Source organism: Carassius auratus, chromosome 38 (genome assembly GCF_003368295.1).
Source record: "Carassius auratus strain Wakin chromosome 38, ASM336829v1, whole genome shotgun sequence".
Lineage (NCBI taxonomy): Eukaryota > Metazoa > Chordata > Actinopteri > Cypriniformes > Cyprinidae > Carassius > Carassius auratus.
The window spans coordinates 11,849,973-11,871,897 of NC_039280.1; the positions used below are offsets into that span (position 1 = coordinate 11,849,973).

Consider the following 21,925-nt stretch of genomic DNA (forward strand, 5'->3'; position numbering starts at 1 on the left):
TTTTGGCTGAATATTCCTTTAGCTTGATGCGCTAAAAAAACAAAAATAAAAATGAATATTTTTTTTTAAAGACATAAAAAAATTAAACAGAAATGACCAAACACAACTATATTACTAAAACGTTTAATTTAATATGATAACAGAATACATAAAAACAAACAATAATTACTTCAAAGTTTTTATAGAAACTATAAAAGGATTTCAAAATAACACTGGTTTGTGCTGTGCGGTTGTGAAGCTGAGAGTTGTTTTTTTATTTTATTTTTTGCAATAAGGACCATATTTTTAAGTTGCACAGTGGGGTACAAACACAACCACCCACACACAAGGAGAGTAACTGAGCCATGTTGGATTTGACAACACTTTATTTCAGTCAACAGGGGAGCTGTCTCTTTGCCCAGGCAGAAAACTGAAAACAATATGGCAAATTGAAAAGCTGTTAAAAGTAAGCCCACAGTAGTTCATTACACTTGTCGGGATTGTTGATGTTAGTAATGAAAACTCTGAAAATGTTTGACAAATGATATATTGAGCGAACAGTACATTTTGATTCCCATTTTCATAGCATCATTAGGCGAATATATCATACTGAGAAGCCCATTACAACCATTATCTGCATTAATCATGAAGCTACAATAGACATATCTTGAAAATCCCATATAAACAACATCATATCACTGTTGCAACATTAAGCTAATGTGAGTATCAGTGGCCTGGACCTTAGAAGCATCACTGTTTGAGTAACATATACAGAACACCGACATATTGCTCTCACTTCAACACAAGCAAATTTGAAACGTAAATCTGCCCAAACTATGTGGGAAAATCTCAGCAGCATTTTCCATTCACTGTGAACCAAAGAAACAGCAGTGGTTTAGATGCAGTGCTAATTCCACTTGAGACTGTGCTCATGGATCAAAGTGTCTACAACAATGCAAAGCACTGTGGTGCTTCAAATAAACTCATTGAATCATTTACCTTTAAACCATGTGTGGGTGTACACTTTCATTGATGGGGCATTGCTTACGGATGAGAATTATATGCACAGCTGCGTGATGTGCGTGAAAGCTTATATGCAATCAGAAAATAAAGTGCCATATTTAATTTGACTTGAAATGCTACATCAGTCAATATAAAGGTGCAGTGATCTGTCTTACAGATACTGTAGTGCAGTTATAACAAAACAACACAGCTATCACATTTAGTATGTATGCGCTTTCATTTTAAACAGTATAATGTCGTTAATGCACAACACCTGTGAGCTTAATTCATAATTTACCCAAAACACTGACATTAACCAAAGGAGGCTGATATTTTATAAATATATAATACACAAATGTAGTAAATAAAAAACAGAGGTCTGTATGAAAATGACAGTAAACACTGCATAAAAAGGCAAGGAAAAAATCAGTTAAATACTCAGAAATCACACAACGACATACAAAAATAAAACTGTTGAAATAAGTTAATTTGTCCCGGTAAAGTATGATAAGAAACTCTTCACATTTTCCTGGCAGTGGTAAGATTGTAAGGAGGCTGTAAAAAGCGTTCATATCACATATACGTCAAAGGTACACTAAAGAATTTGTACAAAATCTGCTATTATAATTTTGTAGTAGAGGAATGATTGTATGTGCAATAGCTAATGGCTTACTTGGAGGGCACCATGTTCTTACCACCAGGCTCTCTGTTGAGATACGTGGCCCAATAAACCAGGTTAAAACTGCCAAAAAGCACTGGAAAGATTATGCGAGACATACGGTCAATCTTGCTGACGCTGTTGAAGGTCTTCAGTGCTTCTTTAGCCACTGGCAGAGCTTTACTGGGCTCCGCTGTGGCGCTCTTTGAGACTGTGGGCAGAGCAGAGTCCTTTGCAATGTGGGGCGCGTAGTTTGCCACGGCGACTGCATATGCGTTATTCTTTTTGATAACGGACATCTCCTTTTTCTGAAGTCAGAAGGAATTAGTCAACACAATGGTACAGTATCAGTCAATGACATTAAGCTAAATGTTATAATAGTATTAAAAAAGAGACACACAATGTTTCACAGTGTTCAAAATGATGGGAGTTTTAAAGTTCAGTTCACTCAAAATAGAAAATTGGCTGAAAATGTACTCAACCTAAGGCCATAGATATAGATGAGTTTATTTCTTCATCGAACAGATTTGGACAAATGAAACGTTACATCATTTCCAGTGAATGGGTGCCACCAGAATAGTGTCATGAAAACATCACAATAATTCACAAGTATTCCACCACTCTAATCCATCAATTGACATCTTGGGACGTCAAAAGCAATGTTTGTAATAAATCTATCATTAAGGTATAAATCCATTTTTAACTTCAAACCATTGCTTCCTGTAAAACTAGTCCTCTGTCCATTATATTGCTTTCTCCAGTGAAAACTTGTGTTGTGCAGTTTTGCCAACTCATTTTCAGAGAAAGTTGCTAAAGGAAAGTAAATTTGTTGCTAAATGACGTAGTAATGTCATTGCGTGATGACATCATTGATCCACTGGTGGGCAAGTGATGTAATTCTACATTCCTCCAAATCTGTTCAGAGGAAGAAACAAACTCATCTACATCTTGGATGGCCCGAGGGTAAGTACATTTTTAGCAAATTAAATTTTTGGCTGAATTTTTCCTTTAACTGTGCTGAATTAACAGTGTTGATCTAAATATCCCCTCTTCTCAATGACAATAATCAAAGCTACCAGATGTGCTCCGCTCCACTCCACAATCAAAGCCCGATCTGTGTCGTCATGGTTACCTTATCATTGACAATGCTCTTGCCATCCCAGGCCCAGCCGCGCTTGGTGAAGTAGTTTACAGTGGCAAACTCGATGAGAGCAGAGAAAACAAATGCATAGCACACAGCGATGAACCAGTCCATGGCTGTGGCGTAGGCCACCTTTGGTAAAGAGTTTCGAGCGCTGATACTCAGAGTGGTCATCGTTAGCACTGTAGTTACACCTAGACAAAAATATGAACATAAACAAAAAAAAAAAGACTCAGTGAGTGCTGTATGTAGCGCATTAGTGCAGCATGCCTCTCTGCAAATAATTACCAGCATTTATGCCGTTCACTCATTTGTGGATAAGACAGCACAGATGTACACATGTAATCACAAATGCCCTGGGCTAATGATATGTTCATTTCAGCAGTCAGTCATGTGCCCTAAGTGGACCTCCTGTCTTCATTTTATGTAGATGATCTTCTGTTTTTTGTAACCAATTTTAAAGAATTTTTGCATCCTCTGGGAAAATAAATCAATCCAAATATATTCATCATTATGACGGATATTAGGGAGAGAACAGAAAATATCTTTTTGGGGTGATTTTATACATAAGTGCATCTGCAAGGAACATAAAAATAATGATAAACTGACTATAAAAAAAGAATTTTTACTCTGAAAATCTGTTTAAAGGCAATATATATCATTATGGCAGAATGATTTGGGGAAAAATTTGAAAAATTTGAGTTTACTCATAACAAGAACCAGCTCAAACCTCTTTCAGAAATCATAAAGTGCACAGTTTAGAAAGAAAAATCTTCCCACTGTTTTGAACCCATTCAGTATGACTATAATATAGTAATAATTGGTATGAATACTTTCATTTAGCAAGGATGCATTAAATTGATTTTTTTTTTTTTCAAATAAATGGATAATGGCTCTTTTAATAAATTGCATTTTAAAATACATTTAAATAAAAAACAGTTATTTTAAAGTCTAATGATAATTCACAATATTATATTTTTGAACAGATAAATTCAGTCATAGTGAGAGATATATTGTAATAGTGTTATCCTTACAATATAAAATACAATTATTTGGTGTTTAATAAAAATCTTTTTAATTTTTATATAGTAGTACAACTGTAAAACCTTTCTTTATTGTCAAATGTTAAACCATTGTGAACCATTCAGTTTTCTTGCAAATAAATAAACGTGCAATCTGGTTGAGCCATTTGCTATCTGTGCTGGTACTGCGCTGCACAGTGCATAATTCAATTTTGCCATTGTGATTTTTTTGTTTTATTTCATCATGGCAGCATTAACTAATCAAATGACGGCCAAATGATCACATAACCAGCATTTTAAAAAGCCAATTTACAGTAGGTGACTGTATCACAGCGGTGGAGTGATGATGTACAGTCCTCGTAATGTGTAACTTACACGGGTAGTTTACTGCAACCCCCGCAACTGAGCACTGATGCAAGACGTAGAATTGTGGTGTGCAAATTACGTTGAGCAATTCATGAGTGTTTACTTCATTTGCATAATTCCTTTAGTAAATTGGCCACTAAAACAACAAAGCATGTGAATAAAAGATGCTATCAGCGTTTCATTCTTAGTGAATTCCCCCTGTGAGTCTGTGTTTAATTTAAATGTGTTTTGGATACTCAGGCTTCCTCCCACTGAATGAACAAAAATACACACATTCACGCACCTAACTGGGCAAATTTTTCACCTACAAAAACACAGAAATAAACACGGAGGCCAATTTTTATAGCTATTTGCCTTTGCTTGCAGCCATTTCAAATTCATCCCTTGAGTTCAGAAGGAAATTAAAATTGCTAGAGAAAATCAAAAACTGCACACATTCTACATCAGCTTTACCCATGACTGCATCAGTAATTTAATCAGAACTACAAAATCAGCATGCTAAATTGATTTTTCATCGAAAAGATGTACACAGCCAACAAATAAATGTGTCATAGTAAACTGAATTAAAAACCTTTCCACATAATGTTCTGATTGCACAACACATGCTCACCCACCAAAAACAGTGCGTGCTGGGACAGACTCTCGATTGAGCCAAAAAGAGACTTGGGATAAGATGACAGTCATTATGCAAGGCAGGTACGTCTGAATCACAAAGTACCCAATCTTCCTCTTCAGATGGAAATGGGCAGTCATCACTGTATATTCACCTACACAGCAGGAGAGAAACACGAGTGAGGGAAGAAAGATGGATAGCAGCATATGGATCCAGATCATTTTGGGACTGCTTGCTTACCAGTACTTGACTTGATGGTTTCCTTGCCAACAGTCTGTCCTGTTAAGTCATACTGGTTAAGTCTAGAACCATCTGGAGCTACTTCCACCGATAGGGTGGCATCACGTGTCCAAACATACGTCACCTCTGTCAGAGTGTAAGCATCTACACACAGACACAATATATTTAAATAAAACCCAAAGCACAGACAGACACTAAGCATCATGGGAATTAAAGTAATTTATTAGCATTTTTGCTTACAGCTGCCAAATTTAAGTGGACAGGAATGGAAGTCCATTGGAAAGTCCTCAAGATGCATCGGGCATTCTGCTTGCACTGTCAACCTGCACAAATACACAAACATTAAAAACAGTCACCCCTTAAAATGATGTGTTCTTACTAGGGCTGTCAGTTTAATTCATTCATTTAGTATATTTAGTTGTAAAAATCATAAAATGTATACAAAATGAATTTTCCCACCATCAGAGCAATTCAAGCTTACTGTTAATTATGTGATGATATGTGATAAACGAAATAATTCCATTTTGAGCTTGATTAGTTTGATTAATTTTGAGTATAAATACTAGGTACCTCTTGGGCTAGTTTAGAACATGCAACCACAATTATGGGAAAGACTACTGACTTGACAGTTGTCCAGAAGATGAACATTGACACTTTCTACAAGGAGGGTAAACAAAGGAGGTCAATTCTGAAAGGGCTGGCCGTTCACAGAGTGCTGTATCAAAATATATTCATAGAAAGTTGACAGGAAGGAAAAAGTGTTGTAGGAAAAGGTGCACAAGCAACAGGAATGACAACAGCCTCGGGAAGATTGTCAGGAAAAGCCGGTTCAAGAACTTAGGAGAGTTTCACAAGGAGTGGACTGAAGCTGGAGTCAGCGCATCAAGAGTCACCACACTCAGACGTCTTCAGGAAAAGAGCTACAGCCATCACATTCCTAGAACCAAGCCACTCCTGAACCAGAAAAAAACATTAGAAGCACGTCACCTGGGGTAAGGAGAAAAAGAACTGGACTGTTGCTCAGTGGTCCCCATTCCTCTTTTCAGATGAAAGTAAATTAAGCATTTCATTTGGAAATCAAGGTCTGGAGTCTGGAGGAAGACTGGAGAGGCACAGAATCCAAAGTCCAGTGTGAAGTTTCTAAAGTCAGTGATGATTTGGGTGCTGAGACGTCTGCTGGTGTTGGTCCATAGGGTTTTATCAAGTCCAAAGCCAATGCTGCCATCTACCAGGAGATTTTGGAGCACTTTATGCTTCCATCTGCTGACAAGCTTTATGGAGATACTGATTTCATTTTGCTGAAGGACTTTAGCACCTGCCCACAGTGCCAAAACCACTTCCAAGTGGTTTGATCACCACGATATTATTGTGCTTGATTGGCCAGCCAACATGTCTGACCTTAACCTCAGAGAATCTATGGGGTATTGTGAAGAGGAAGATACGTAACATCTGGCAAAGCATATAGAGGAGCTGATGCTATCAAAGCAACCTGGGCTTCAATAACGCCTCAGCAGTGCCACAGGCCGATCACCTCCATGCCACACCACATTGAAGCAGCAGCCCCAACCAAGTATTGAGTACATAATAAAGTTGCTTTGGAGATCTTTAACATTTCTGCTTTGGGTTTTTTTTTTTTTTTTTTGAGATGCTGAATTTTTTATTTTCCTAAATTGTAACTCATACCCATCAGAATAATAAAATAAAATAAAAATCTTGAAATATTTCATTTTGTGTGCAATGAATCTATTTTTTGATTTACAGCTGTCCGATTTAGATTTTTTTAATTAAATTACAAAAATAAAGAATTCAATTTTTTAGATGCACCTGTATATATATATATATATATATATATATATACACACACACACACACACACACACACGTATGTGTATGCATTTATATATTTATATACATAATAAATAAACAGTACAAACACATATATCTAAACACAAAAATTTGGATGCAATTAATTCTTTGACAGTACTAAAGCAATTCTTACTGACTCCAAAGGTTTGAACGATAGTGCAGAAATGGTTTTTGGTCTTAAGATTTTAATTAATTTTTTAAGGACTTTTCTTATCAACTGTTGATATATGTGATTGATTTTGAATAGTTTGATGAATTAATCAGCATTAAATTAATTCATTTGATAATTCTAGTACGGGGTACCTCATGGTGTACAGTAGAGTGCCATTCTCCATAATCCGCAGTAGTTTGTTGGGCATGGTCATGTTGTGAGCCACAGATTTCTTGCCGTTGTGAAAGAAAGTGTCTGGAGTCCAGATTTTACTGGCCATCAGGTTGTTGAGACGCAGGATGTTCATTGGCCCGTTAAACTTCAGCCGCTCGTCTGTCCAACGCTGACGGAAAAACACATCCACTGTGTATTCCTGAGAATGGAGAGACATACCAGGGGAGATAAGAGTGCAAGAGTGCAAGACATTCTGCAGTGCTGATGTGTGCATCAGACAACATATACCTGACACAGAAAAGATATTTTCATTCAGTGTGGGATCCAAAGTCTAAATGCTGCTGTTAGTCTATTTCAACTTGGTTTTATTCAAAAATATATTATTAGGATAACCACTTGAAAATTTGAGTTTAATTTATTAATTAAATTATTAATCATTGGTGCATTTAATTTATCAAAAGAGACAGTATAGACATGTATAATGATTTATATTTTTTAACTTTCTGTTCATCAAAGAATCCTGATAAATATATAGCAACGTTTCCACAAAACTATTACGTTGTTTTCAACATTCGCAATAAGAAATGCTTCTTGTGCAGAAAATCTGCATATTAGAATGATTTCTGAAGGATCATGTCATAATGAAATAATGGCTGCTGAAAATTCAGGTTTGCCATCACAGCAATAAATTCAAATGTAATGTTTTAAAATAAATGTTAAATAAATTACATTTTAAATACTTTTAATTATTTAAATAAAAAAGAGAAAAATATAATTTTCAATTGTAACAGTATTTCAAAATATTAGTGTTTTTACTGTATTTTTGATACCTTAGTGAGCATAAGAGGGGGAAAAAATCCTACTGACACTGAACCTTTGAATAGTAGTGTGTATTTTAGGATTATTAAAATATACTTGTAGTATTTATATATCCTACTTTTTTGCATTAATGGCTTATCATTTATTTCTAGATTTAATCAGAATCAGCTTGAATCAGAAAGAGCTTTATTGCCAGGTATTTTTACACATTTGAATGATTTGTTTTAGTGACAGAAACTTCCACAGCACAACAGAATGACAGTGACAGACAAGACACAGATAATAAAATATAAAACATATTTAAAGAAAATATGCAAAATATACAAAATGGGCAATGGATGGTATTTGTGTGTACAGGTACGTTATGTACTAATGAAACTGAAATTAGATTTTAAATCTCAGATATTCAATGTGGTCTCAGAAAAGTATTAAAAGTAAGACTGAATGCTCTCCCTCAGTAAGTGCCAGCAACTTCTTAGTTCGCTCAGTATGTTCATTGTCTGTGTGTAATGTGTGTTTCATCATCCTCACTATAGTACTAGAAAGTGGCAAAGTGTCAGAAGCGCTCCACATCACTGATTATATCCCAATCCCTCGGGCACTGCGCTGCCATGCACCGACCCCCGGGGTGAAGGCGGGCATCCAGTTTCCATGGCAGCACAGAGACAGAAAACACAATGTTATGTACGTAAGCGATAATACTTATTCACTTCCACACACTCATACAGGAGAGATAATATTGTGTGACAGTACATGCTGTCACTGGAGTGCCAGGGCTTCCCAGCAATCACAGACCCCATCTGTAATGCTTCATTTCCTTCTCATTCTTCCATCCATCCTGCATCAACTTTCACAATGTCACAATCATACGGAATGGAACAAACCTATTATGGGTCCATACTAAGTTAATTCCAGTACTATTATAAAATCTAAAACCTTCATCTCGGACAAACTTTGAGGAAAGCTTGCGTGGTTATTTGATATTCTTGCTAACGTCTTGCAACATTACCCTCCATTATGCAGGAGAACTCCTCAAGCAAAAAGACAATTCTTGTCACTTTCCATTCTGTCATATCAAAACCACACGGCCTGAAGGGAGTGGCACAGTAAGACTGATAAAAATAACCTGCTTTTGTGATCCTCCATAGTATATGTCTATTTTAAGGCATTATAATGTTCAAAGGAACATGAAATTGTGGAAAACTAGACTGATCATTCAAAAGGAAGAGGGCAAATAGCAAGATTTATGTGAAACAACACTAGATTTAATACTGAAGATTTAGTATATCTTTGACCATATCAGGATCAGTTACAGCAATATTATAAATTCTTTAAAGGGGTCATGAACTGAGAAATCTTAATTCTCTTGGTCTTTTGATATATAAGAGGTCATTGTGCTATAAAAACATTATGTATGATTTAGAGTTCAAAATTTTCTCATTGGTCTAAAATGAGCTTATACTGAAGCCAGTCTTCCAGAATGACAGGTTGTGGAATGTGTCACTATATGACGTAATAGTATGGATAAACCAACCCGATCTCATGAAAATAAATTATGGCAAATTAAGTACGGCAAATTAATAAAAAATATTGCGGTATTGATATGCAAAAATTGATAATGCACGTCAACAAATTTCATATCATACGCATGCGTAAACTGAGTATTATATTCACGTCCTCAAATTTTGTATCATATCCAAGTGAAAACTGCGTATTATATACACATCAACAAATTTCGTATCATATGCACCCGAAAACTGCGTATTATATGCATATACAGTATAATATGCACGCCAAAGTCCATTTTTATGTATCAGTACCACTGGTTTCTTGTCACTTAATTTTTCTTTAATTTTACCCTGGATTCGTTTACAACAAGGCACAATTCAACACAGGATGTTCTGAAAGAGTAAAACTAAAAGATGTGCCAAATATATTGGTTCCGAAATTAATGTCACTGATTTTATTACATGGTCACTATTGCTTTGTCTCTTCTTACAGATGATTCGATATAAGTATTTATGTGATTTTGACCTAAATGACAGCAGCGTTCATCTATAAAGGATGTACTGTCAAACGTTTTCACAACTGTTAGCAATCATAGCAGTGGGGGTTTATTTCAGAGTCTAAAATCAGATGGGTGGGTTAAAAAACACGACAGAAAAATAGCCAGTATGATTCACTATGAAATATCCAAATGATTTTATCAATCATTTTTTCTATTTCTTCTAAAATAAATGTCAAGAAATCCAACTATCCTGGGCTGCGTTTCCCAAAAGCTTCGTAAGCCTAAGAAGTTCATAAAATCGACCGTACCTCTAAACTTGATATAATGGTCTGTTTCCCAAAAGCATTGTAACTTAAGTAGCACTTGAAAATCATCGTAGATCTATGAGTGATCTGGAGAAATCGTAAAGCCCTAAGTGCATAATAAGAAGACAGATTTATGCAGTCACCTGCAGGACAATCAGCAGATTACACCTTTAACTTGATTCAAGCACAATGTGATTATAATATAAGGATTTAATTTTGCTTTTTATATTATTATGTAAAGTATAATATTATACACTATAATATAAAAATATAATATTGTATTATGTTATAGTTATTATATCCAGGGTGTCTGTCTGGAACGCAGCATTAGGTTAACGTCCATAAACGATAGTGTACTACAATGAAGAGCCATTCTGTAAGGTCACATTTCAGCACTTGATAAACGGAGAGCAACTCCTAAGCAGCATTTAAAGCACAGCTATGTGCGATTGCTTTATGTGCATTGTTGGGAAATGCATGTGAAACAATAACGAACAATCGCAAAATTACTCATAGAAAACATTCTTAAGTGCTAAGATCAATCGTTATAGGGAAACCCGGCCCTGGAGTAATTGCAAAGCCATAATTGCATCGTAAGAAGACAGATGTATGCGGTCACCTGCAGGGCCGGGTTTCCCAATAACGGTTGATCTTAGCGCTTAAGAACGTTTTCTACGAGTAATTTTGCGATCGTTCGTTATAGTTTCACATTCGTTTCCCAACAATGCACTGAACACAGTTGCACGTAGCTGTGCTTTAAATGCTGCTTAGGAGTTGCTCTCCGTTTATCAAGTGCTGAAATGTCATCTTACAGAATGGCTCTTAATTGTAGTACACTATCGTTTATTGACGTTAACCTAATGCTGCGTTCCAGACAGACAACTTGGATATAATAACTATAATACAATACAATATTATATTATAGTGTACAATATTTTACTTTACATAATAATATGTAATATACTTTATATACTTATATATAATGTTAGGAAAAAAATGTTACCCTGAATGCACTGTAAGTCGCTTTGGATAAAAGCGTCTGCTAAATGCATAAATTTAAATGTATTTATTTATAAACATTATAGAGAGAGAGAGAGTGAGACGTTTTTTCCAGGTCCAATACATAGCCCCCCCACCCCCAGTCTTTGAAGCATTTCCTACATTACTTCTTTTATTCTTTTTTATTTTCAGTCATTTAAATGTGTATTTCTACATTTTCCTGCCCTTTTTAATGAATTCATTTATACATTAATTAAAAAAACTAAAGAAAACGAGTTTTCTTTAAAGCAAAATTAAATCCTTATATTATAATCACATTGTGCTTGAATCAAGTTAAAGGTGTAATCTGCTGATTGTCCTGCAGGTGACTGCATAAATTTGTCTTCTTATTATGCACTTAGGGCTTTACGATTTCTCCAGATCACTCATAGATCTACGATGATTTTCAAGTGCTACTTAAGTTACAATGCTTTTGGAAAACATACCTTAATATTAAGATCATTTTTACGAACTTCTTAGGCTTATGAAGCTTTTGGGAAATGCAGCCCAGGACAATAAGCAGATTACACCTTTAACTTTATTCAAGTGCTTTATTCATGCGATTGCAAATAAATGCACAGACACTATTTAACTGAACAGAGATGACATCACTGAATTCAATGATGAACTGCCTTTAACTGTCATCTTTCATTACTGACACACTGTGTTCCTAATGAATGATGTTCAGTTGCTTTGACACAATGTATTTTGTTTAAAGCGCTATATAAATAAAGGTGACTTGACTTGACTTATAGTTATATTTGAATTTATAAATGAAAATAATTAAAAAGTGAAGAAAAAAATACACATACAATCTAAATTAAATGACTGAACAAAAAAAATTATAAAAAAGTAATGTAGGAAACATGCTTCAAAGACTGGGAAAAATAGGGATAGACTAAAATAAATAAATAAATAAAACTATCAATGACTTACTGACATGCAGCCATCTTAGGCCTGGAAATAAAATCTTTACAAATATACTTATAACCGTTATATTATATTATATTATATTATATTATATTATATTATATTATATTATATTATATTATATTATATTATATTATATTATATTATATTTGAGCTCTCTGTAATGCAGCATTAGGTTAACATTTCAATAAACGAGCATGTATCCTACTACAACTACGAGCCATTCTATAAGGTGACATTTCAGCACTTGACAAATTAATTTAATTAATTACATTGTAATTGGCCTGGATTCAGTTTTTTTTAGCAGTATAGTATAAAGTTAGCATCAATCATCTTAGTTGTTGCCATAATTTATATATCTACAATAGCATTTAAAAGTTTGTGGCATTTTTTTTTTTACTGCAGTATATTTTTTTTTACTGCAATATATTGAAATAACTTGTAATAATGGTTACAAATATTTCTGTTTTATTTTATTTTTTAGCAAATAAATGTAGCCTTGATGACTGTAAGAGACTTAAAGGTGCCATATGCAAAAATTGAGGTAAAAATATCTATAACATGACCTACACGCATCAAAAGAATGAGAAGAAATAAGGGCGATGATGTCATAAAAAAAATGTCAAGTTATAGTGCTGCAGAGATATCAACCTTAATTAGCATTAGCATTACTAGCCCCGGCCCAGCAGGTGTCGTAATACCAGTTTCGGCCATGGGAGGCGGTATGCGGGAAACATAACCACCAGCCAACCTGCAATACACGAATAACTCGCACGGCTTGTGGGGGTGCCTGAACCTGATCATGTGGAAAGTACAGCCCACTAGTTCATTTCAGTTCAGGGAAGAGAGAGAAAGGATGGCTCAAGCCCTTGGCAAGAGACCACCACCCGCTACAGGGTAACAACCGCACTCGGAATCACAAATCAAATCCGATAAGAAAAGGAGCCGAACCAGAGTAAACATCGGCACTGCTTTTAATCGCTGGAGACAACTGATGGACCTGAAAGAAATGAGGTTCGACTCCGAACTTGCAACATTTCTTTTGGATTGGTAAGTTAGATGCTGTTAGTATTTCGCTAGAAGTTTGTTTTATATGTTTGTGTATTTGTTTTCGGGAAGTTATAACATAGAAATGTATCGAAGGCTGTTCAATAAACGTTAGCGATGGCTAACCGTAGCTGCGTTTGATAATTAGCTAGCTATAACTTAACGTTACCCATTTTATTATATCATAACTAACCTGCTCTGTCTAGTCTGTTGGTCTCCGTGCCCTCTTTGCTTCGTGGCTTTCTGTGCGTGAAAAAATTTATGTGTGGCGTGAAAGCGTGTGAAAATAGTCAATTGCGTGTGTCTCACGGTGAATGCTTGAGAGTTGGCACATTAGTTCCCAAGCAGAATAAAGGACAGGTTGATTATTGCTGTTTAGCATTTGTATTAATCTATGATGTTTCCCTGTTTGCGTACAGGGAACATAAAAAATAAATTAAAAGTGATACGTGGACCAAGGTGTCCGAGATTGTTCATTTTAAGTAAAGGATCCTAATATTTCGTCCACAACAATATTTAATGAGGTTAACTTATAACTCCTTGTGGTTAGTCTCCACGAGATCAACAAGCTTGTTTGCTTTGCGGCCGCTTTAAATACAAAATAAGCATTCGATCTATGTTAAAGCGTCTGAGCGCTCACAAATCTTTCTGCAGCGTATAGCAGTCGATTCTGTTCCCCTCGGAATGTCTGTTTCCTTTAGGGTTGCCAGGTCCGTGTAATAAACCCAACCAAATAGTTAATCAAACATTTACCCAAAGTAGCCTAAATTCCGCGGATTTGGCAACATTCCCGCATGCAAATACACCAAACACACCTGGATGTAAGGAAAGCAAAAAGGGACAAATTTCTTGCTACACTGCAGCATAGTAAAATGATTCTCACACTCCCGTTTATGTTCTTTTTTTTATTATTCATCTTGCAGTTGTTCCGTTATTTTTGTCTTATGTTTTTAAATTTCAAGTTGAAAAACCCCTCGTCCTAAATTTATTTTCAAGTTTAAGATTTAGGACGGTATTTTGAACTATTTGACTTGCCGTACATCCAGTCACGCTTCTTGCACACGCTAGTTCTGATCGTACGTATAGTAACTCGGCAACTACGCAATAATTGTAGTATGTTTACGTAAAGGGGAACAGACATTCCGAGGGGAACAGAATCGACTGCTACACAGCATCGTGAGCAGAGCAGCAAGAGCGATTTTTGACGCTCTAGACGCCGGCGGTGTGAACGCACAGTTAGGCTTCGGCTATGGCTGTAGGGTTGTTGTGAAAGTAGGGGCGGAGCATAGAGACTATTCCGTTTCTCGTTTGTTACTCTAGAGTAGAATAATTCACTTTATTGAGGCATACTGCCCCCATCTGGTATGGAATGTGGAGTATGACTTGATTTTTTTTGCCAAACATTACAGATGGCACCTTTAATGACTTAAGATAAGGTACCGTACATTTAAACATTATTTAGGATGCACAACTCTCATACATTAATACTGTGGAAACCTGTAGAGAGACGTTACAGAGCAGTGAGGTGTTTGATATTATTTACAAAATCATGCAAATCTCTCGCTAGAATCTGACAGGTTACTCATCGCAGGTGATGACTGGAGAAATGAGAAACACTGTGGATTCAAGCAATGTACTCTGGTAAATCATGATTTCACAAAAACACCCACCTGACAGAAATACCCAGTGTGATGATCGTCCTGACATATTACAGTATTTAGGAACAGAATTTTTTCTAGTACAGGATAGTGAGAGTGTTCAGTGGGGTTGGGAAAACACACCACTGGCCAGTAAAAGATGATACATAATGAATGAATGAATGAAAAATCCCTTTTCTTCCATCTCTTTCTCTATTCTAAATATTTGAGAGCAGACAGTGTGAAGTGGGGGAAAAGAAGAGTACTGAGAAAAGCTTTTAGCCAGCAGCAGGTACCAAATGCTATGAATAGACAACAGATGGAAAACAAGGATTGAAGGAGAGAGAGATGATGTGGTATAAAAGGAGAAAAAAGTGAGATAACCAACACGAAAATATAAAATATTTCTGATAAATATTATCTGACTCTCACTATACAGCACACAAATCATCTAATGTGAGAAGCGGGATGTCTTACCATGTCCGTATCTGATACTGGTCCAAAACTGGTCACATAGATATCGGTCTTCACCTCCGTCACTCGATCTATGTCACACAGCAAAATTAAACTCCAAATTACAATGTTCTCAACAAGGAACTCCTCTTTTTTAAGTCTACTCAAGTATAACGTGCTATATGGTTGTGAACGACTTTAATTTCAGCCTGCTCCTCACATAAAACTACTGAAGACTTGGAATATTGCAGATGAGTCATGAGCATTTTTATGACTGTGTTTTTTGAAGCTTGATAAATCCACATCCACTTTCCTGGATGGGAACCAGAAGCTCAGATATTCTGCCTGAGATTTCCTTTGTGTTTCACAGATGATGGGAAACTAATTTGGGGTTCAAATGACATTGAGGTGAAAAAAGACCTGAGTTCAATATTACTTTAGCTTATCTTTAGTGGAACCATGGCAACACTTCATTCTGGCTCTTGGCTCGACCGCATGTCCACTGACTCCAGAGAATGCGTTTTTGTGTGCTCGTCTCTCTAAATCTCAAAAAGGAAACACTCATAAGAAATCTATTTGCCTCATTGTGGGCATCGCTCGATCCATGATGTCTTATATTTTGCCAAGCACAGAGCTTCAAAACATTAACAAGGGCCACATAAATATATATTAACACTGGGAGACGACACAGGCAGGGTTTGTTGATTGTTAAGTGGAGATGAGATTGCTGGCTTATTTAGACAGGCATGGCTCGAAATTTCTCAGGTCATCAACGCCTCATTATAATTAGTTTATCAGTGGTAAAATCAGGTCAGAGTGACAATGCACATAAACAATGAGTCACTTAAATGTTTTACACATAATGACACATTTTTCTAATTTCAGCCATTATTTCTCATCTTGTTGTGCTATTTATAAATTTCCTAAACAGAAACAACAACATCACAGTAATTTAGCTTATTGATACATCATAAAGTGCATATAACTGTAATATCAACATCAGGAAATGTGACACAGCACTGATTCTCTAGGTGTTCTTACCTCCAAGACCAGGTCTCAGCCTGTTGTCATAGCCATCAAGCAGTCGGTCCAAGATCCGTGTGAAGAGGGTAATGTTGTTTTTAAAGGCATCTGAGCCGGATACATCTGTCTCAGAACTACACAAGATACATTTGGCATCTCAAAAGTCTGTTACATAAACATTATGCTACTGAGCTGCATGCAGAAAAAGCTGTTTTCTATAAACCTCGTCCTATAAAGTTATGAGAGGACGACCATCTGGCAAAAGCACAAGCATGACAGCTGTACCAAAACACCTGAGACTACATCTTAGCAAACTTGTCTCCAAACGCCCAATCTATTAATGATTCCCTCTAGGTGCGTGTATATTTACATATGTTTCTATAATTCGCTTTTTGTAAATATTCATTTTGTGATCACAAGTATGTATGAAAATATTGAAAAAAAAAGATTTTTGCTTTAAAATATTATCAAAATGATTATCTGTGGTGGTAATTCAACATGCTGTATATTAAGATGAACTGCATGGAACTCAGAACATTCAGTATAAGGGGCAGTTCACCTAAAAAAAATGACAATTCTGTCATCATTTACTCACCCTCATGTCCTTTTAAAACATGCCTGACTGATGTTCCTCTGTGGAAGATTTTTTGAGAAACGTTGGTAACCAAACAGTATTGGTGACCATTGACTTCCGTTGTATGGACAAAAAACAAAACATAAACAATTTTCTCCAAATGTATTTTATATTCCACAGAAGAAAAAAAGTTATACAAATTTGGAACAACATAAGGGTGAGTAGGCTAAATGATGACAGAATTTTAATTTTTGGTGATGTGATATTAACTTTAAACTAGGCTATTTATTTATGTATATTGTAATATATAATTATACTGTTTCTTTCTGATAGTATTGTAAATGGTGACAATAATACCAAAAAGATTTCTGACTGACTCAGCGAGGGAGAGAGAGGTTGTGATAACCACACGTTTATTGGGCTTTATCTTGAAATAATATAAAATATCCGCGCGCTCTCTTGAGAGAAAAAAAGAAATTGTTTTTTTTTTGTTTTGCTTACCATGCACGCCATAAAGCCAGCAGAAACAGGTAGACTAGAAATCCATGCGAATGACCCCATAGCCGAGTCATCGTTGAGTTATTCCCTGCCAAAGAAGTTATTTCAGTCTTCAGGTCTGTCTTACAAATTATTTACATGAGAATGAATCAAGGCAAAACTTACAGTGACATTTATTTCTGCTTGTAAGCGTTTTGCGTTTGCGCACACGCATGTTTCCAAAACGCGCACTAATGACCATAAACTGGAACAAGCGAGGCTTTTGTGTTTCAAAAGTTTTACATTTTGAAACTGTTGCAAATATAACAGCCATGCCTACAGCGTATTTACATTTTAAATGAGATCAATTAAACCTGTTCAAACAGAAGAAGAATCATGTATAAAACTGTCACTGTCGCTAAGTTTAGATGTTCAAAATGTTCACAGCCCCAGGAAACTGATCGATAATTTACAAAACCAAACAAAAAATGTAAAATATACAACAAATTACCTTGGTTTCACCGAAGCGCAGCTCCTTTGAGACAAAAAAAATAAGAAAAGTTGTGCCCCTCCAGCTCACGCTTCCACAGGCGTCTCATCCGTAGATTCACGGAGACTCCCAGGGCGCGCGCAAAGGCATATAGACTGGCACGTGAGCTAACTGATAAGTGAGATATGCCTTGCCTTCTTCTGTGGATCTTTACGGAAACAATCCAGGTGCGTCCCCTAGTAACCAAGAGTCAAGACACAACCCGTCTGTATAGCCTAAGCTGCTCATGTGAGGGCTGAAGCGGCTTGTATGAAATCCATATAGTCTAGGCGTGAGCCTGGAGAGCATCAAGTAGCCAAAAGACGCAAGAGGGGACACCGGGTCCTAGAGCCAGCACAGCTCACACTTTTGAACACTGGAGAGCGCATGGACATCAGGACTACACATCAATTACATTTATTCCACCTGTTGGATAAAATAAGTAATAGTAGCTTATAAATCATTTTGCCATTTCTCACTCTTATGTCATTCCAAACCTGTATGAAATTGTTTGTGTAAAATAAGAAAATATATTTTGTCCACGCAAAGGAAGCCACTGGTCACCAAAATGGTTGGTTGCCCTTATTATTCAAAATATATTTTACTTACACTCAAGCATAGTATTTCTTAGATGTTCAAATGTTAGCTTTCTGTAAGCTCACCAAGGCTGTATTTGTTTGATTAAAAATACAGAAATATTGTTAAATATTATTCAATTTTAAATTCCTTTTTAAATTTTAATTGTAGTATATTTTCAAATGTAATTCATTCGTGTGATGACAAAGCTGAATTTTTCTGTGAACCATGATATTTGTTTTAATTCTCTGATTAATTGAAAGTTCAAAAGGACAGCATTTATTTGAAATAGAATACTTTTTTAACATCATAAACATTAGAAGATTATATTTGAACAATTGTATGTGCCCTTTTCTGAATACAGTATATATATGTACAGGTAATAACAATCATCAGGTGTACCAATCCATGTATAGAGACCACATATGAAGTGTGCAAGAGATTCACATCTCTATCCAGTCTCGGTTCAATTCAAAATAATCCATGTCATACTTCACTTCTGAAGATAGGGCTCTTGCATCCATCACTTAGTCTTTGTCAAATCATCATGTATAAAACATTCTGTCGAAGTCGTTACATTGTTGACAAGTGCAGGACCAAATTAGTGATTCTTGTGAAAACAAACAAGCAGCCAACTCGTAAGACATACATTATATTTTTTAGTCTCAGCCTTTTCATGAATATTCAGTTCATTCAAACATTTTCCTGTATTGCTTAAAACTATCCTCTTTCTCTTGGAGTTGCCGGTTAAGGATGGATGTATAATAGGTTACCTGTGTGCTGGTTCAGTAGTCCAGTAGTCTTTCAGCACTGTGCTCTTGGATTTAAAATTTACTCAGGTCATCCCAGAGTTTGCATTTTTTTTCTTTTGCGTAAAATTTTGCATTTTCGTATTTTTCTCACCATGGATCCTCTGTAGTTTATTAGTGGCATCAGAATGAGAGACCAACAGCAGATAAAGACATCACAATAATCCACAACCCAACTCCAGTCTATCAATTAATGTGTTGTGAAGTGAAAAGCAGTGCGTTTGTAAGAAACAAAACCATCAGACACAGTCATTTCAAAACAAACTCATCTACATCTAGGATGGACTGAGGGTGAGTGCATTTTCAGAAAAACACAAAATTCATTTTGGATTGAGCTACTGCTTTAAGCTCAGGATACTCTGGGGGAACTTTTTTATTTTTAATAAGTGAACAGTAAGACCCTGAAAAAATCCTGCAGCCCAGTGTTGGTCAGATCCTATTCTGAAACCAAAGAAAAGACAACACATTGTTACAAATATCAAGTGCCTATTCTATCGTTCAACACCAAACAATGTTGGTTGCAATATATTGACATTCCATGAGTTCAATTTAAGTGTTAATTTGTGACTTTATACACAGGCCAATATATAGAATGATTAAAAAATGTAGATTTGTTTCACACCCTCAGATAAACAAGGACATGTGTGTTTGTAAAAGGATACATTTATAGTTTTGTTGTTGTTGTTGTTGTTTCCTTTAGAGACACACAAGCATTTTAATGCCATTGTTGGTACCTGCATGAGTGAAGAATGTAAATGACCTCCATCGGCTAAACCCAAGAACCTGGAGGTGAGATTATACTGCCACCTGCTGCCCAGGACATAATGTGCTTCTGCGGAAATAGAATTAAAACCAGAATCAGAATTTCTTTTGTTAAACACATAAAGTAGCTAAAAAAGGCCGCCCTTAAGGTAGTCAATGATGTGCTTTTTTTAAGTAAAATGACATTTGAATGTTTCCCCAAAACACCTTCTTCCCACTGTCACCCTCACACAGAGGACACCTGTTGAAGTGCTCCAGAAATTGCTGTAAACCTCATTTCTGAACATTTCTTCTAATGTTTTTTTTTTTTTTTTTTTTTTTTATGTATTTATTTATTTTTGAATCATCTTTGGTTAGTAAATTACATATTTTTATTCACAAGTCATTCTCTAACATAGTTTTACTGCTAACTGAGATGATTTCAATATTGCCACTTGTCAACGCTTTACCACAGTGGAACTGAAGTCATGTATTTACCCATAGGGCTTTTTTACAGATAGTAACATCAATAATATGATTGCAGTTATTTATTTATGTGAGGTGTTTATGGTAATATGATTGTATTTATATTTAAATAATAACATTATTTATTCTTTTCAGAAAATTAATACAGCTATATTTTACGGAAAGGGCAACAAGAAAAGTGCAGAGTTGGATGTCATGTGATGACAATGAGGATGAGTTAGCCTTCAGAGACCATAACAATGAGTGTGTGTGCATCTCTATATGTGTCTGTATGTGTGGCAGATTTGGATGGAAATTAAGATTTGATGCTTCAAACTGTAAAAGAGATGTACATTTCAATTGAAAAGGAAATCATAATTTAATAGAAAAACTACTTTTTAGCTTTTTATTGTAATAAAAACTTATTTGAAAAAAATACCTGATGTTAGACCATAATGCATACCATATATAAATATAAAAATAAATATATGAATAAATAAATATTGTCAACATTAAGTGTTTCATGTGAGCGAAAAAAAAATTTGTAATAATAATATTTGACATATTTGTCTGATAACTGAACAAATGGAGAACTAAGAAAAGCACACAGAACAAGTATTTATGTTTTCACCTGAAAAAGCTCAAATAAACCCCCAGTAATCTCATGTTTGGCACACATGGAGAAGCAATCGCCTGGGCATTTGATCTTATTTTGTGCAGAACAGAAGTGAGTCTCTCATGCCTGCATGTGTTAGCAGACTGTCGTCAGCGCGGTCTCCATGGCAATGCATCACACACCTCGAGACGCATTTGCAGGAAGCTGACGTGATGGGTTTGTTATTTCCCTAAAAATGAGGCATCTTGCGTGTTTTTGTACGTGTTTGGATCAGGCTCTGAGTCACCATGTCACTGTATGTGTCTGATGACTGATTAATCAGATGGAAGGATAAATATAGCCTACATCCGAATGATGCATTCTGAAATACAGTGAGAGAAGGCAGAGAAAAACAATGAAGTCGGTCCTTATTTATGTAGTATTTTTTCAATGTCTACTTATGTATTTGCATAATGTTTACTTATTGACTTTTTTCTTTTAAAGAAATTAATACTTTTATTCAGCAAGGATGTGTTAAATGTGATAGAAAAGACTTGGATATTGTTATAAAATATTTATATTTTGAATAAATGTTGTTTTTGGCTGAAAATTCAGTGCTGCGTCACAGACATAAATGCTATTTTAAAATATCTAAAAATAAGAAACCAATAATTGTAATAATATTTC

At 35.5% G+C, this 21,925-nt stretch overlaps 1 protein-coding gene across 2 annotated transcripts; it reads right to left on the reverse strand.

The window, feature by feature from the left end:
• Positions 1-347: 347 nt before the first annotated feature.
• On the reverse strand, positions 348-18,402 carry gabra2a (gamma-aminobutyric acid type A receptor subunit alpha2a). Of its 2 annotated transcripts, XM_026224143.1 has the most exons (10): positions 18,035-18,402; positions 17,548-17,632; positions 16,491-16,606; positions 15,474-15,541; positions 7,191-7,411; positions 5,262-5,344; positions 5,022-5,165; positions 4,783-4,935; positions 2,772-2,974; positions 348-1,947 (listed from the first exon to the last, which is right to left on the reverse strand). In XM_026224143.1, exons 2-10 carry the CDS (start codon positions 17,616-17,618, stop codon positions 1,651-1,653), a joined length of 1,356 nt encoding a protein of 451 aa, XP_026079928.1. In that variant the 5' UTR covers positions 17,619-17,632; positions 18,035-18,402; the 3' UTR covers positions 348-1,650. The 2 variants fall into 2 exon arrangements, with proteins under 2 accessions (XP_026079928.1, XP_026079930.1); XM_026224145.1 differs by lacking the exons at positions 15,474-15,541; positions 16,491-16,606; positions 17,548-17,632; positions 18,035-18,402 and adding an exon at positions 8,563-10,414.
• Positions 18,403-21,925: the final 3,523 nt, after the last annotated feature.